Consider the following 18121-nt stretch of genomic DNA (forward strand, 5'->3'; position numbering starts at 1 on the left):
TGAGGGAACTATCAAGGAGGTGCAGAGATTCTGCCCCAGGCTACACAGCTAACAAGGAGCAGAACTGGGATTCGAAAAGATCAGTCTGACTCCACAGTACATGTGTTTTAACGCTTGTTATGTTGCCAGTGGCCACGTGCCAAGTTCTGTCATGTTCATTATCTCATTAGCTCCCCCTGCAACCACTATCCCCATTTTACAGGTGAGAGGGCTAATACTAGAAGAGGTGCCCTGACTTCCCAAGTCACATGGCTAGTAAAGGACAGAGCCAGCATTTGACCCCAGGTTGGTCCATCTGTAAAACCCTGACCTTTCTATGCCTACTCGAACTGCTGACGCATGAGCAAAGGGGGCAGGCTGGAGAGTCGAGAGCCAGAGGGAAACGCATGTATACCTGGAATCCCCAGGAGCACTTTGCCACTCCAAATGGACTACGTGGGTCAGCATGTTGATGAAATGTAAGGGTTTGAGGAACCCCTAAGAATACTCTTCTCAAAATCACCTCATATCTGAATAACTTGAAGTCGTTTTTAAGCAAATATGCATCCATTTATCTCCTTTCTCCATCAAAAGAGATCTGTGAAGTATTCAGGCTAGGACTTTCCATCCCCAGTGCACATGCCGGAGAACAGGGGCTCAGAGAGTTGAATTAACCCATCGGAAGTCCCATAGCTACTCAAACAGCTGAGGAGAACCATGGAGTCAGGGAGCTCCCAGATCATTTCCCCCAGCAAGGATGAGAATCCAGGTAGGAGAGCAGATAGAGAGAGCATTGTGGATGCTTATTCTGCAGCTCCTTGGCATTGGGAAAGGGAAACCTGGTCCTGCCCATGGTCTTCCATGACCAAAGCGGAGGAAACACCTAAGCCAATCTTGACCTTGTGAACGGCTCTGTATGCTTACTTCTGATGCTCTTGCTTCGCTGATTCCAGAATAGGATGCCCAGAACTCCAGCCAGTTTGACTCACTTGAAGTCCCCTCCTTCCACCGAGCCTAAGGGGAACCTTTGAGCCAGGATGACCCTGGAGGGTTAGGAATGCTGAGGAAAGGCCCTCAGGTGTACTCTCCAGGGACATCCCAGCCTTCCCCTAAATGGTGGGTGGTACCAAGTCCTTCGGGTCATTTGGGTGATTCTCCCCCTGACTGAACCTTCTGCAAGGACATGGGTATACTTAACCCAAATCTGTCTGTTTTAATCACTCTCCTCTGGACAGATGAAAGCTTTCCATAGGATTGCTCTCTCAAGCATTCCTCTGTGGCTTTGATATCGGCGATTAAATCGAGGAAGGGAAAACAAAACAAAACAAAAAAAGGACCCGTTTCAACCTTTAGCTCTTAATTTTTTTAGTCTCTTGAAAGAAACCAGATTGTTGACCTAAATTCCCCCCTTTCATCCCCACATCCTCTCACCTCTGCTTGTATTCTCCTGGCAGATGTCCCGCAGCTAGTGGGCATCCTGAAATCGGAGGGCCTGGACTGTCTCCCACACCAGGACCTTACATCTCTCTCAGTGGGAGCCCGGGGTTGGATATCTGAAGGAGCCAGATCTTTAGGGTCCAGAGGCTGACATAGAAGGGACCTCTGTGACCATTTGCTGTGACCTTGCCATCTGATAGGGAGGGAAGTGGAGGGAACTCTGAGGTGGGACCTCTTATCTAGTGACCCACAGCACTGCAGCAACAGAGCTGGGAACAACAGCCTTGACTGAGGGTGAGGGATATTCCCCTGCAGGAAAGCATGCCGGGGTCAACTTTGCCTCTAGAGTCAGACAGAGGGCAGGCAGAATCAGATCCAATTCCCCCAATCCCTACATGGGATCCTTGGAAAGAAAAACAACTTAGCTTCTCCACACCTCAGTTTCCTTATCTGCCAAATGAATAGAATAAAGCCCATTTCCCTGGCTTGTTATAAGATCCTAATGGGGTATCTGCACCTTGAGAAACTTATACATGAAGGTTTTCAAAGACTATTATTGTTATCATTTATTTGAAAATACTACTTTTAATAGAGAAGAGTGACCTTGGTAGAGTTTTCTCTCCTCCTGTATTTACTCTCCTAATGAGCCAAAATAAATGACAGACTGGATATCAATTGCCATCTTTTGCTAATTCTCCTCCTTTGACAGTGATGAAAGAAAATCAAATGTTATCAGTGCTATTGAGTTTAATCATCTCAGGAAAATAGCATAGGAAAAGCCACAGGATGGAGACATGACCAGGGTCTCTCTGAGCTGTGGGAAAGCTTAACTAGAAGTCAGGATACATGATTTCCAGCCCTTCCTACTGGGAGTTGCTGTGTGGCTTTGGGCATTGGACTGCTCTTCTCTGACTCTCAAGTTATCTCACCTTTAAATGGCAGCTATGTATGGCACAAGGTCTCTGTGAGGATTACAGGAAGTATCTCAGCCTGGGAAGCAGTAGCTGCAAGTTCAGCACACAACAGGAGCTTCAAACGCAAATTCACATGGAGACACAGAGCACCCTTCCCCAGGGTGCATGGTGCATGGTGACCGCACCACCATAGGAATCCTCCTAATATACACTTGGCTCCTCTCAAAATAGGAATTGAATACATTGACACACTCCATCATGATGCAGGAGTAATTCTCAACTGGGAACAAGTGGACAATGGGATAGATTTTAAGGAAATCCCAGAGAGAGAATGTAGAAAGCTCATGGAATGACGGTGTGATCCTTTGGCAGGGCTGCCCTAAGGAAGGGGCACAGATGACGTGGATTAAAGAAGAGAAACTTTATCTTCTTACAGTTCTGGAGACTGGAAGTCTGAGATCCAGGGATTGGCAGGATTGTTGTCTTCTGAGGTCTCTCTCCTTGGCTTGCAGGTGGCCGTCTTCTCTCTGTGTCCTCACCTGGCTCCCTCTGTATACTTAGGTGCCCTAATTATCCTCTTCTTCCAAGAACACTGGTCTTACTGGATTGGGACCCACCTAGTGACTTTACTGCAATGTAATTACTTCTGTAAAGACCCCTTCTCTAAATACAGTCATATTCTGAGCTACAGGGGCTTATGACTTCAACCTGTGCATTTTTAGGGGGGTACGACTATTCACATACAGAAGAAAAGAAAGATGGAAGACAATCAGAGGACAACAGCAATCTCAGGAGGGGGAAAAAAGGCATTATAAAAACTGGAAGTTGGAAAAACCTTGGGTCAGAAACCATCAAGCAAGAAGGCCAGTGCTGGAAGTTCCGATGCAGTTAGACAAGCTCAGGAAACAATGCATACTGCAGAAAAAGAAAGAGGCCAGGGGTGGGCTTGCAGCTCAGTGGTAGAGCACTTGACTCATACCTGTGAGGCACTGTGTTCCATCCTCAGCACCACGTAACAAATAAATAAAGTTATTGTGTCCAATAACTCATGCAGGAAGGAAGGAAAGGACTTAGGCAAGTCCTGAGTCCCAGGCAAGTGGGTGAACTCAACAGAACAACCTCCTGACTGGGGCTAAAGAACCATGGATTCTGAGTCCATGTTTAGGTCCAGGCAAAGAATGGCAGGGAAAGTCACCTCCTGGCTTGTAGCTCAGTACAGCTTGCTTGTGTTGGGGCTGCAGGACTTGCAGAAGTAGCCCTGGAAGGCGGCTGTGCCTTCAAACAGCCTACAATAAAATGCTTGGCACTTGGCAATCGGTGCAGTGATGTGATTCCAGGCCTTGGTCTGGGAATCTTGTAGGACTGACTACTGCCCTGTGATACCTTGGACATCCACTTGTTCTTTCTGAGCCTCAGTTTACTCTGAAGAGTGGGCTCTGCCGACAGCTTTGTAAAGGAGATGAATGCTTGAGCACATGGTATTTAGTCACTTCTAAAGAAAGGGTAGCGTGCTTTTACAGAGAAGGCAGAAATACAACACACTCCATAGGACACCTATGACATATCAGGCTGTGCGTCAAGACACTGAACAAGGAACCAAACAGACTCATGTTGGGCAAGGGGGCATTGAATGAGTGATGGGTTTTAGGACATGCAGGAGTGGGATAAATACCAGGGAAAGAGACGTGTCAGGGCCTGGGGTGTCTGGGGGTGCTCAGACCATATATACTGCCTTGGGGTATAACTTTCAAGTGATTTTTAAAGGGTGCCCTTCATTCCCAAAGTATTCTCCCAGGACAGCTCTGGCCAAGATTTGGGGGGCATCCCCTACCTCTGCCTTCCGCCTTTGGGTTTTCCTCTTTTATGCATGTCTTGCTCTTTGGGAGTGAGGTTGAATGGGGCGATGAGAAGAAAAAGAGACAATGTTTTACAGTTAAACATAATGTTTATTTAAACATCAGGTTTCTGGGGGAATTTGAAGCCCTTTGTGTATCAAGCTTAGCTGTAGAAAGATAGGGACCTATTAGAAGACCAGCTGACCAGGGTTTCAGTGACCAGTGTCTTAACAGGAGCCCCTCTCCTGGTATGGCCCTCCACTGCTCTCCTGCTATGCAGTGTGCCCAGACACCTCCTTGAAGTATAAAAGGATTCTTGATACTTTCACTGTCGGTTCCTGCAGGCCTATAGCATTAGGGCAGGTATATGCTAATTATATGTAGATGGTGTGCAGAATCACAGGTGGACTCCACTCTGTTGCATGTCCCTTGGGATCATCCCTTGGTCTCATATGGAAGTGCTGACTCCAGACTCACTAGCACCAATTTGAAAAACCAAGATTCCAGCTAGCTGAACAACTGGGGAAGGGCACTGTGGATAGGTGCTGGAACTTTGGTGTCCTCCAGAGAATACGGTTCTGTGTCCTTCCTGTGTGGAGAGACACAGAGGATAGGAAACCAAGCCTAGAGGAATTGGGAATGAAATAAGACATCCAATTCAAATCAACACATATTTTTTTGAGCACCATGAACATACAAGGAACCATTCTAACAGGGGACAAAAGACCTCTTAAATTCCAGTGGGGGATCCTTTCATCGGGACCCCTCCTTTTACAGAAAAGGGAAATGAAGCCCAGCAGCATAGAGGGGAGAGTTTGACTTGTCCCAGGCAAGGTCACCTGGCATGCCAAGTGCAGATCTCTGGGGCCAGATCTCTGGTTTGGAGCTGGTGGTACATGGATACTTCCCTCCCAGCCCCCTGAAATGTGACTACTATTGATTACGTTACTTTCATATAGAAATAAAGCCCCATTGCCATTAGACTTCCTATCCCTGTTTCAGCCCACTTATTTTCTTCCACCCCTTACACTCCAGGTAAACATTTCCTCTGAACTTCTGAAGCCACTTCTTCAAGGTTCTCATTTCCCTTCATATGTTTCCTCTTGGTTCCACTGAAAACCCTCTCTCTGCCCTTCCTCTCTGCCTCCCGGGGCTAAGCTACCCCTTACTCCTTGGCTCTGGGCTTCGGCATCTGGCCTCTCTCAATCCTTCCCTCTTTTCTCTAAACTGCAAACAGAGGTGGCCCGAGCCTCGGAAGGCTTCTGAACCGAGGGCACCCTACAGATGTGTAAACATTTTACCTTGCTAACCAGGCAAGCTGCCTTCCAAGGGCAACAGGAAAACCAGGGGCTGGGAGCCCCTGGCAAAATAAAAACCTGCGGGAGAGAGAGAGAGAGTGCAGAAGATTCTGTTTCAGATTTGAATTTTCTCATTAGAAGACCCTTCATTTTCTTTTTGTGGCAGGACGGAGTAGACAGGGGAGGGAAAGAAGCGGAGCTAAGATATGGGCTGGACATGAATGTGGTGACTTCAGCAACCTCTGCTCCTGTTGATACCTGATGTGCAGAGAGATCTGGGGCAATGGGATCCAAATTTGGAGTCCAGTCTTTGTCTTTGGAGGGAGTTGGCAGGGAGGTAGCTTTGTATATATAGTCTCTTAGTATCATCTAAGCTGATGGGGATTTATGATTTACAAGAAGGGCTTGTCCATGGGATTGAGGGGACTTGTGCCTTCATTCCAGCTCTTAACCAATTAGGCAAGATACCTTCAGGGCACCTTCTCTCTTTGGCTTTGTTGCATTTTATTTCTGGTTGTTTCCTACTTTTTCATCTTTGATGTTACTCCCAGACCTTCCAGCATCTTAAGAAGGAACTCTTCTTTGGATAGCCGTTGTATGCCAGGGACTCTATATCCACTATGTCATTTAAGTGTGACAACATATGAGGGAATTAAGGTCCACAGAGGGGAAGTGACTTTGTCCCTGATGTACTGATAGTAATTGCTGTCATTAGAATTCAGGCAGATTATCCTGAGTCCAAAGATCCTGCCCTTTCTCCCCATACCAAGAACACATTCTGCCCTCTGAATCTCTCTGTCCTTTAGCCATGGAGATACAAAGTATTGTCTTTTACTCTGTTTGGTCCTTAAAGTCCTTGCCTTGTCTCTTTTCCCACTCTGTTCAGAATCACATGTCCCGTGCTTATTCATGAGTCACTAATGGAAGGCCTGCTGCAGCAGGTGCTGGACAGGTTATGGAGATGATGACCCAGACGTGGTCATCACTCTCAAGAATACCCAGTCTTGCAGAGAGGAGGCAATGGGAAGTCACATAGGCAACTCTAGAACCGGACAGCCAGTGTCAAGTTTCCTAAAAGTAGAACAGGTTCAGTGGAGAGAGTGATTTCTACTCACAGGGCTGGCATTGGAAATCCTGGAATAAGGGAAATCAGACTGGGTCTGAGTACGTAATGGGGAACTTCATTCAGTCCCCTGCTTGACCACACAGAGAACCAAGACCCAGAAGATTTAATTGGTGTTTTGCCAAGGTCACCATAACCATAAGAGCAGGATGACTGTGGATGGAGACTCTGACCTGAAATATGGTTCAGCAGGGAATGGGAAGAGAGGTGTAGGTGGGCCTAGATCCTCAGCCAAAATCCTGGCTGTGTTAGCAGCTAGCAGGGATTTATATAAATTCTCAGGTCCCAGAGCCACAAAGGAGTAAAGACTGTGTGGGCCTCCTCTATTGATTTTTCTGGACATGCTCCATGCTCTTTTGATGAGCATAATGGCAGATGCACACTCAGAGTTATGGTGACCGCAGTGATTCTCCATCTGAGAACAGGGACTGTCTTTCTAAATGAGCATCATCTATTCATTCTCATCTCCCTCTCTTTCTCCTCCCACCTGGCCTCATGCATCATCTGACACTTAAAATACACTCTTAATTAGAAAGTCCTCTTCCCTATCCAACAGCTTTGTTTGTGCCAAGGACACTGGGTATATTCCAGAAAGACTAGGAACAGGGGATTGGTAAGTATAAAGATAATTAGATCCAGAGAGTATCCACTAAGCTACTTCTTAACATTCTCAGAATAAGTCTAGGGATGCCTGGCTTGGAAAGTCCTCCAAACATTTAGCTAAAGCATGTGATACCCCCCAGGTAGCTGAATGGTCCAAATCCCTGAGGCATGAGTAAAGGGGTAGGAGATGCTATGAAACTAGCACACAGGACAGTGAATTCCAGAATCTTATAGAACTGGGATCCACTTACCAACCAGTTGACCCTGACCCTGTCTCTTCCCTTTCTTTAATTGCCATATCCATCTTGACACAAATTAGAAACTTAGTGTCACTGATGTATTAGCTGAACTAATACATATACAGACCTTGACACAATGTCTGGCCTGCAAAGAGGCTTGGTGGACTTTGCTCTAATGTACTAATAATAATTATCTAGGCATTCCTGGCCTCTTCTTATGTTAAGAGGGTACACGTGTGTCTATGGATTATATATGGATTAGTACTAGAGAAAAGCAAGCTAAATTGGGTCTTAGGAGATTTGTCAATGATTCCACGGAATGCAACAAGTGCTTTCCATTCTATGGGTCTCAACTCCCTCACCCAGAAAGAGAAGGAGTTGGAGGTGATGATCTTCAAAAATGGTTCAGCTATTAATTGTCTGCCTTTCTTTGGGGATGCACATTAGGGCTTAGCCAAGATTCTTGTTAGAAATAGCCCTTCTCAGTCCTTGGCCCTCACTTTTTTAAGCCAAGTTTCCACAGGGTTGACACCACAGATCATTGAATGACTGCTAAGTGGATCCTAGGGAATGCCCTTTTAAATGAGCACCTTCCATTTATCACCGCCTCCCACTATTCCTCCTTTCACAACAAATATTATACTACAATTAAAATACTCTCTCCACTGGTCTTCTTTCCCATTCAACTCTTTGTGAAACCAACGGTTTACAGGTTTTTATCACCACTGTTCTTCTTAAGTTTTCTTTGGGGGAAGCACCCATTTTTCCAAAGTTTTCTTTCATGTGCCGTATTGAAAAATGGCGGTAAAACTGCCTGAATTCAAGTTGTAGTTAGACGGCTTCGAATATAGCTCCCTCGCCCTCTCAGTCCTCCAGCCTTCTCCTTGCCCTTGGGGAGGTCCCAGAGGCAGGGTCCCACCAGGGCAGTTTGAAAACCACTGGTGCAGAATATCCTGATATGTATTTAATCAGAGAAAAATAACTTGCCCACCTTCTCCTTCCATCCTTTATTCATTGATCTTTTTCCTTTGGGGTCACACAGGGCTGTATGACAAATGCTCTTACACCTCACGAGACCGAGGATGGGTCGTGGGCATTCACACTGTCAGTGATCAAGGCAACAGAGACCCACGCTACTTTTTCTCCTTGAAGACAGACCGGGCCCGGCAAGTGACCACCATCAATGCCCACCGCAGCTACCTCCCAGGCCAGTGGGTATACTTAGCTGCCACCTATGACGGTCGGCTGATGAAGCTCTATGTGAACGGTGCCCAGGTGGCAACCTCTGCGCAGCAAGTGGGTGGCATATTCAGCCCGCTGACCCAGAAGTGTAAAGTGCTCATGTTGGGAGGCAGTGCTCTGAACCACAACTTCAGGGGCTACATTGAACACTTCAGTCTGTGGAAGGTGGCCAGGACTCAGCAGGAGATACTGTCCGACATGGAAACCCATGGCCTCCACACCCCTCTACCTCAGCTCCTCCTCCAGGAGAACTGGGACAATGTGAAGCGCACTTGGTCCCCCATGAAGGACGGTCACAGCCCCCGAGTGGAATTCAGCAGTGCTCATGGCTTCCTGCTGGATACGAGTTTGGAGCCCCCTCTGTGCGGGCAGACGCTGTGTGACAACACGGAGGTCATCGCCAGCTACAACCAGCTCCCGACTTTCCGCAGGCCCAAGGTGGTGCGCTACCGCGTGGTCAACCTGTACGACGATGACCATAAGAACCCCATGGTGAGCCGCCAGCAGGTGGACTTCCAGCACCAGCAGCTGGCCGAGGCCTTCAAACACTACAACATCTCCTGGGAGTTGGAGGTGCTGGAGGTGAACAAGTCCTCTCTGCGCCAGCGCCTCATCTTGGCCAACTGTGACATCAGCAAGATCGGGGATGAGAACTGTGACCCCGAGTGCAACCACTCGCTGACTGGCCATGACGGCGGGGATTGCCGCCACCTGCGCTACCCCGCCTTCATGAAGAAGCAGCAGAATGGTGTGTGTGACATGGACTGCAACTATGAACGGTTCAACTTCGATGGCGGGGAGTGCTGTGACCCCGAAATCACTGATGTCACCAAGACGTGCTTTGATCCCGACTCTCCGCACAGGTAAGACCCTCCTGGGCAGAAGATGCCCAGTAAAGAGCTGAAAACTCTGCTCCATTTTATAGCTAAGATCCCCTGAGGCCGATAGGGTGAGGACAATTTGGTCATACAGCAGTTTAATGACCAGGGCGAGTCTATGGCTCAGGCAATCAAGAGGACCATGTGCAAGCATAGTTCATTATTCATCTTGAGAATTTCCCATTGGTCTTGAAGAAAGACTCGAAGCCCTGTGTTTCCAGAGAACTCAGTTTATATTGGTTGGCACACAATGAGTACAAAAATCTATGTGCTATGTATAATGGAGTGGTTTAGAGCTTTTCCCTTCAGTACAGAAGTCTCTTGCCTGTGACAATTCAAATTTAAATCAGTTGAAACTAAATAACATTTAAAATCCAATTCCTGATTTGCATGAGCCCTATTTCCAGTATGAGGTCACCATAGGTGGCTAGTGGCCACCATACTGGATGGAGCAATATGGAATATGTCCATCATCATGGCAAGTTCTAATGGACAGTGCTGGTGGAGCTGGAGTCGGTGGGGTCAGACAACCTGGGCCTGACCTCAACTCTACCATTTTCTTACTTTGTGACCTCTTAGAAGCTTCTAAAGAAGTTTCCTCGTCTGTAAAATGGGAATGAATATAGCACCTACTTGGTTCAAGTTGCAGTAGGGACTGAGAGGATGTATAAAGTGCAGTCTCTTGCCATCAGTGGCTAGCACATAATTAGCTCTTGATCAGTGTATTTGTCATTCCTTGTCTAATGAATGTGAGTATATGGTGTTGAGGGGGTGGCAGAGGAGATCCAGAAAAATGTTGACTTGCACCTTGAATATGAGACTTCTTTGGAAGAGGTGATATGTCAGCAACGTCTTCAAGACTAGGTGCCATTCGAGGCATAATAGAGCAAGGTTAGAGATCTAATGCACATGAAGACTGTAAGTAATAAAATTGTACTGTATTTGGGATCCATGCTCAATGAGTGGACTTGAACTGCTCTTGACAGACATAGGCACGTATACACAAAGGCAACTATGTGAGATGATGGATATTTTATGAGTTTCACTATGGTAACATTTTTATTATCTCCATGTATCCCAAAACATCCTGCTGTAGACCTTAAATATAAACAATAAAATTCATTTTTCAAAGATAGGTATAATTTGGACAGCAGAGACTAGGGGAGAAGGCAGGACACTGGAGGCAGGAGGAACTGCTTTAAGAAGGCTAAGGGAGGACCCCTATCTAATGCCTTGCTTAGTCTCTGTCATGACCAGTAACTCCAACCTGGACCCCAAAGGTGAACTCACCAGTGACCCGTAGTTAACATGAGACCTGAATAAACTGGTTTTAATCCAGAGAGATGGACAACAGCTATTTTCCTGTTTTTCCCAGATTCAAGCTGAACTTTCCCATTCTGCCCAACACACAGGACCCTGCACTTGCTGATGGCTGTAGCACATTTGCCGACCTCTGCAGGTTTTCTGCTGACACTGCCCTTTATGTCTCTGTCAAAAGAGCAAGGGCCTCCCGTACACAGGCAAAGTACCTATGTGCAGAGGAATGACGATGCTTCCAGGGGAATGTCCTGCCTGGCAGCCAGTCAGGAAGCACTTCAGCTCAGCCTCCTGGCACCAGGAGGGCCCCTGGACTCTCACCTTGGCGCCGTGACATGTGAGAAGCAGCCTTGCCGTGTGGCTAGTTCCTTCCAGGTCAAGTGGCACCGTGGGCTCTGCTTCCATTTAGTCCTTGCCAGAACTTTACAAGGGAGACAAGATATAGGCGTTAACCTTTGTTTGCATTTGACTGCTGGGAAACAGAGGAAACTTGATAGAGAGTGAAATGACTTAGCCAAGTTCACAGATGAGAAAAGTCAGTAGGTGAATCATAAATGCAGTTCTTCTGTGATCAGTGTAATTTGTGTCCTATTAAAGCCAGGAACCAGGAGGTACCTATGTGCCAGGGCAGAGTGGGCATAACTGAAAGGTAGTCATCCAATTGTACATCCATTCATTTGCTCATTCACTCATTCATACAACAAGATGTTTGTTCGGTGCCTGCTAGGTGCCGGGTAGGTAGGGACCCTTGGCTTTATTTTGCTGAAGGAAATCCTGGATTCAGAAAGATGAAAGGATCTAACTAAGGTTACCCCACTAACATATGGAGAAATTGGATTCAAACCCAGGCCTACTGACTACAAAGCTCCCACTGAAGTGGGATATTTTTAAATTCAAGCAACAATTAGAGGCAGAAATAAAGGACAGGGGTGACAGGCAGGGTGGCTTTACTAAAGGCTTGGGAGAAAGCTGATGACAGTGATCCATCACTGGGTCAGGATCCAGGGAAGCTGGTGTGTGCAGAGCACCATGCTGGTGTGGAGGGGCTGTGGGGCCCCATGTTCCAGATAATTCACAACCAGCAGACAGCACTGGTAGGTTCCAAAGGCCTCCGCTAGCCTCAGTCATGGCACTGCATGCCCAGAGCACCTGTGAATGACCATGTGTCTGTGCTGTGACCACTCACGCCATGGTCTATTCGTTTGCTGGCTGGCAAAACTATGTGACCCACCAGGCTATGTGTCATCTCCCTATGAGGCTGGGGGTTACAGGGTTCTGGCCAAATCAGCTTTCCTGGGTGAAGGGAGAAACCTGTGGAAGAAATAGTTTCTTTGCGACCTTAAACAAAAGAGAGGCAGGGTGGGAGGGAGGAAAGAAGGAAGGAAGGAAGGAAAGAGAGCAAGAAAGAAGGGAAGAGGGCCAGCACTTCTAGTAGAAACAGGGAAAGTAGGCGGATTTTAATAAAGAGCTGAAAGCAAAGCTCATGCAGAATTTGTTCTTTCTCTACCTATAACTCTAGCTCTATCCCTATACCTTTCTTTCCATGTCTATCTTTACCTCTTTTTATGGCTCTTTCTTAATGGGTAAAGAGAATATTTAAAGCTCTACTTCTTAACCTATGGCAAAAAAACGGGGATTTTTTTTTTTCACTAAATGTCTCAAACTAGTATCTTTTTCATAGACAACAAAAATGAACTGATACAAAAATGAAAGTCCTTCAGAATCCTGCAACAATGTCAGGTTCTCGAAAGGTTTCCAATTGCTGACTCTCCATTTCTGTATTCTCTGAGCCATGGGCAGCTCATGGATGGCCCACTTTGAGTAGCACTGATTAAAATTCATCGTTCTCTCAAATTCTGTGGTACTTCTCCGGAGAAAAATAAGATCCACCCAAAATGCAGCTGAGCAAATTGTCCGATTCCAACAGAGAAGTACCAATTCTTTTGAACACACTGAAACTCTCCCTTTTTGATCTATTAGTCCTTGGTCCCATTGGTCCAAGGTTCAGGAATGCATGTCTTACAGGAGAGCACCCAGTTCCTGAGGAGTGTCTTCAGAAGGCATCCGAATGATGTCAGTTTTCTGACTTGGCAACATGCTCAGAGATTATTCAGCCCAACCTCCTTATATAAAGGGAGACTGAAGCCAAAGCTCACACAGTCCATTAATGGTGAAGCCTGGGGAGAGGGGTTCCAGATTCCCAACCCTGGTCATCTGCTATGGTCCGGTTTCCCAGAATTGCCATGACGTTCTTTTTAGACACAGAAACCTGCTACCTCATATTCTGTCTTCACTGTCTTCTTCTGCTTCTCCCAAGAGCTTGGGGTTGTGAAGTGCTGAGTAAGTTAGGAGGAAAATTAGATCATGGCCTTGAGTTTTTATGAGCTGCTTCGGAACTACTATAGCTGCATTGGCCAGTGGGTTTCCTTAGTGAGAGGCAATGATAAGGACATCCAGCTGAGGATGTTGAAGAAGGCCACTAGAACAGTGAGGAACTGGGAGCCATGCCATATACCCATTTGAGGATGCCTGAGCTGGAGGAGAACATTGTCACAGGGCCATGACCACACAGTCATGACACATATGCTTTAAGTCTCTGAAGGCCTGTTCTACAGGAAAGAGGACAGAATTATTCTATATGGTTTCTAAAAGCATGGTTTCAGCTGCAGGAGGAAGCTTGGAGCTGAGTGACAGATGATGGTGTCTCCAGTCCATGTGGTTCTTCCTGGGGAGTGCTTTCTTGCAGGTGCATGGGCTCCCCATCACCACTGGCCTGAAGCAGGCACTGATAGCCATGCACAGGGAGACCATAGCTGTGATCACAGTGCTAGTGGAGAAAGTGACCTTGTTGGTCTTGGGTTGTGCACAGCCCAGCCCAGCACAGCACAACCTTTTGTTGATATCCTATCCCAAGTCATGTTAGGAAACCACATGATGGTTTCTTTTCTGTCTATTAGGCATTTATTGGGTATCCAGCATCTCTGCTATTCATTGAGGGTATTGTGATGGGCTGAACATGTCTTGCACCATAGAGGGGCCTCCAGTTTTACAGGAAAGTTGAATGAAAGCATCATATGTAATCAGACTGAGGACAGAAGACCTGAAATGCCAGAGGATTATTCTGATTGGGGAAAACAAGGCAGGAGGAGGGATGATTTGAGTAGACATCCAGGAATAGGCAGCCTGTTGAGAAATCGAGACTCACACTGCATCAGTCGTCAGGGTCTTGGCAGGGAACAGAGGGCACATTCAAACAGAATAATTAAGGAGAGTTGAAGGAGGGGCTGTTTTGAAGGCACAGCTATTTACAACATTGCAGGAAGGGTTTAGGCCAACCAATAGAACCTCAGGCTTAACTCAGAGCAAGCAAACCTGGGTAGCCATTTCTACCTTTGATCCGTAGGGTTAAGAGAAGGGAGTGACTGTGGAACCCAGAGAGAGTGGCGGAATGGAGAGGGTTTCCTGGCAGCAGCTGTGGCTCTCAGAAGAGGGAGGCAGCCACCTGACTCGAAGGGATGGACCTAGGACAGGAAATTCCACACTGTCATTCTCTCCTGCCAGTATTTTCCATTGGGTGAACCAAACTGGAAATCACAAGGCAAAGGGACTTGATGCAACCATAGAGGCCACCCTCCCCAGGGGGTAGGGAAAAGTGGCTCAGGATGAAAAAAAAAATACTTTCCAGAGCACAGAGGAAGCCAGCCATGCAGTGGGTAGGGAATCTGCAAGGGCAGGGAGGAGAGTGAGTGGCAGGATGGAGGAGGGCATGGAGAGCAGGGGCCATCAGGATGGCTGGGGGCCAAAATGAGAGCAGCAGCAGGTTCAATTTATCTCACAGAAAATTTAATATCAGGCTTCATCCCTTCTCATGCGCCCTCCCTTCCTCCTTTCTTCCCACTTTTTCCCCTTCCTGTCTTCATTCCTCCTGTTCTTCTTTTCTTCCCTCAGTAAATGTTGGTTGAATACTTCCTTTCTGCAAGTGCAATTACCACCCTTTTGCAGCTCACCTCCTGGTGAGTAAGACAGACACCCCATCAAAGCCACTGGTGAGGGAAGGGCCCACAGGAGCAGCCAAAGGGAGTCTTGCTGTGTGAGCATCCAGTTTGAAAAAGACATTTTAGGTGAGCCTTGGGTCATTCTCTCTCTTCAGTGGTGGAGACAAACCAGGTGGGCATAACTTCTTCTTCAGCCACTAGAGTCGTGTGCAAACAAGTAGAATGTACTTCACATGCTCTTTTGAAAGTGAGATGCAAAAGATTGATATGAATAGAAAGTCTCAGTGTCAAGAAATTCAGGTCAGTGGACATTCTGTCCTCACTAAGAGAGGACACTGCAGTAAACTCACCAGTTAATTCCCTGTGTGGACCCTTCCAGATCACTGGCTCTGGCACAGACAGGTGACCTTCAACTTTGTTCATGAGTAGGTAGTCACATGGAATTAGAAGAGTGAGAAAAGTTCTCTACACTGTTGTCTTGTACTAAAATGTGTCCTTCATCTTCCTGTATTATTATTATTGTTGTTGTTGTTATTATTATTATTATTATTAAACAAGAGCGTTCCCAAGAGTGTAGGTCTACATTATGTTTCTTACCAAGTTAACATTATAGGAAGTCTTTCAAAAGGGACCCTGGAAAGTCCTGAAGTCAGCTCCTTGACCCTTCTGCTGGCAGCTATAGCCCACCTCAGTTTCTTCACCCTGTCCTCTATCAGGGTCCTTTAAATGATTTGTCTTTTTTTTAGTGGGGTACACCACTTCTTTTCTAGAATGGTTTTATGGACCATACACTTTCTACTCCCCAGTTCTTTTCTAAATCTGAAAAAATCTTTCATGGAATCAGGATTCTCAAAGCTGGAAGAAGCAAAAAAGGGGACCAGTCCCCTCTTGGTTCAGATAAAGAGAAAAAATTTTCATGAAGGAGTAACACTGACCTAGACCTCCTGGTAAGAGAGGGACTGAACTGAAGCCAAGGCCCAGGGTCTCACTTCCTACTCTCGTGTCATTTCCACCCCCACTCAAAATTCTCTGATATTTTAGAAACCAGAAGTTTGAAACTTGAAAAAGTTATATCTAGGATGGTCATGTTTTCACCCGTCATCCATATTTTGCTTAGACTCCTTTAATATCCAGAGTGTGATGATGAATGCTGTAGGGATCCAAGACAGAATCTCTTGTCTTAAAGGAGCCTGGATGCTGTGGTTTAATGACATTTCGTTATAATCATTCAAAAAATGGCAAGAAGTCAGATGAGTAATTTCCAGTGGAACCACAGGACAATGAGGTTCCTACGGCTCTGAGAAAAGGAAGGATCACAGTTGTTGGAGTAGCTAGAAAAGTCTTAATGTTAAAGAAGGGACACAAATAGGTCTTTAGCATGAGCAGACCTCATGATGATAGGAAAGAGGTTCATGAGATGATCAGACTCGTCGTGGAATGGGGTGGAAGTTGGAAGTGTTAGGTTACAAGAAAAAGGTGAGTCTAGTTGGGACTTCATGCAGATAGATGCTACATTTTTTTTTTTTTTTTAGGTTGTAGTTCTCAAAGAATGAGGCTGGTTTAGAATGACATAAGAGTTCAGGGGGAATAGATTTTAGCCTTGGCTAGGCAGTTTCTTAGCTATGCAATCTTGGGCAAGTCTCTTAATCTCTCTGAACCTCCACTTCCACATCTATTGAAAGAAATAATAGTATCTGACACCATGGATCATATATTAGTTTATGTGGCCATGAGGATCACATAAAATAATATCCCATAAAGAGTTCTGGGAAGAGTTAACCAGCATGCAGATAAAGGGGGCATTATTTATTTTTTTTCTTCAGTAACTTCGTTCATTCTTTTCCAGTAATCATGTAAGAGAAATTGCTTGGAATTTTATAATCAGAATATCAGGGTTTATTTAACGTGACTAATATTCATTACAGCAATAACAGGAGTCAGGGTTGGTGTAGTGGAAAAATTATGCGTGTTGGAGATTGACCAGGGTTTGAATCTTGGCTCCACTCTGCCTGGCTGTCTGACCTTGGCACGTTGCTCGGTAAGAGTTGCAGGTTTCTCATCTGTTAAAATTGGGTGATAACAGCTATCCTGTGGCATGCCATGAAATGTAAATGGAGTCACCTGTGTGAAACATCTGGCTTGGTGTCTGGCACATAGTAGGTGTTGGAGAAGTTCCCTCCCTTCTTGCGTGCACACACGGACAGAATCGCCTCCCTGTCAGCACTGTTTTATAGAGACTGCCTTCCTGCAGGATCATAAAAAAGGCCTGGATGAAACTGCACTTCACAAATGGAAAGCATTTATCCCCAGTACTTTCATTCTTAAAATACTACCTTTTTTTTTTTTTTTTGAAGAACTGGGCTCAGAATTGGTATTTTTATTTTTTTTTTATTTTTTTTTTTTTTTCCTTTTTTTTTTTTTTTTATTGGTCGTTCATAACATTACATAGTTCTTGATACATCATATTACACGGTTGATTCACGTGGATTATGAACTCCCGCTTTTACCCCGTATACAAATTGCTGTATCACATCAGTTTCCCTTCCATTGATTGACATATTGCCTTTCTAGTGTCTGATGTATTCTGCTGTCTGTCCTATTCTCTACTATCCCCCCTCCCCTCCCCTCCCCTCCCCTCCCCTTTTCTCTCTCTACCCCTTCTACTGTAAATCATTTCTTCCATTTGTATTATCTTGTCTTACCCCTCCTTTCCTCTTATATGACATTTTGTATAACCCTGAGGATCGCCTTCCATTTCCATGCACTTTCCCTTCTCACTCCCTTTCCCTCCCACCTCTCATCCCTGTTTAATGTAGATCTTCTTCTCAAGCTCTTCGTCCCTACCCTGTCCTTGTTTACTCCCCTTATATCAAAGGAGTCATTTGGTATTTGTTTTTTAAAGATTGACTAGCTTCACTTAGCATAATCTGCTCTAATGCCATCCATTTCCCTCCAAATTCTATGATTTTGTCATTTTTTAATGCAGAGTAATACTCCATAGTATATAAATGCCACATTTTTTTTATCCATTCATCTATTGAAGGGCATCTAGGCTGGTTCCACAGTCTTGCTATCGTGAATTGAGCTGCTATGAACATCGATGTAGCAGTGTCCCTGTAGCATGCTCTTGTTAGGGCTTTAGGGAATAGACCGAGAAGGGGAATAGCTGGATCGAATGGTGGTTCCATTCCCAGCTTTCCAAGAAATCTCCATACTGCTTTCCAAAAAATACCACATCACTTATATTAAACTCATTGAATT

The 18121-nt window shown here is 45.7% G+C and overlaps 1 protein-coding gene across 1 annotated transcript in view; it reads left to right on the forward strand.

The window, feature by feature from the left end:
- The window catches only part of Pappa (pappalysin 1), a 236166-nt gene that overhangs the window by 23093 nt on the left and 194952 nt on the right, over positions 1 to 18121 (forward strand). Inside the window, exon 2 of the mRNA XM_026393335.2 lies at positions 8471 to 9533. Within this exon, the coding sequence (XP_026249120.2) occupies positions 8471 to 9533 (1063 nt within the window). The remainder of the gene's footprint in view (positions 1 to 8470; positions 9534 to 18121) is intronic.

The sequence above is a fragment of the Urocitellus parryii genome, chromosome 4 (genome assembly GCF_045843805.1).
Source record: "Urocitellus parryii isolate mUroPar1 chromosome 4, mUroPar1.hap1, whole genome shotgun sequence".
Taxonomy (NCBI): Eukaryota; Metazoa; Chordata; class Mammalia; order Rodentia; family Sciuridae; genus Urocitellus; species Urocitellus parryii.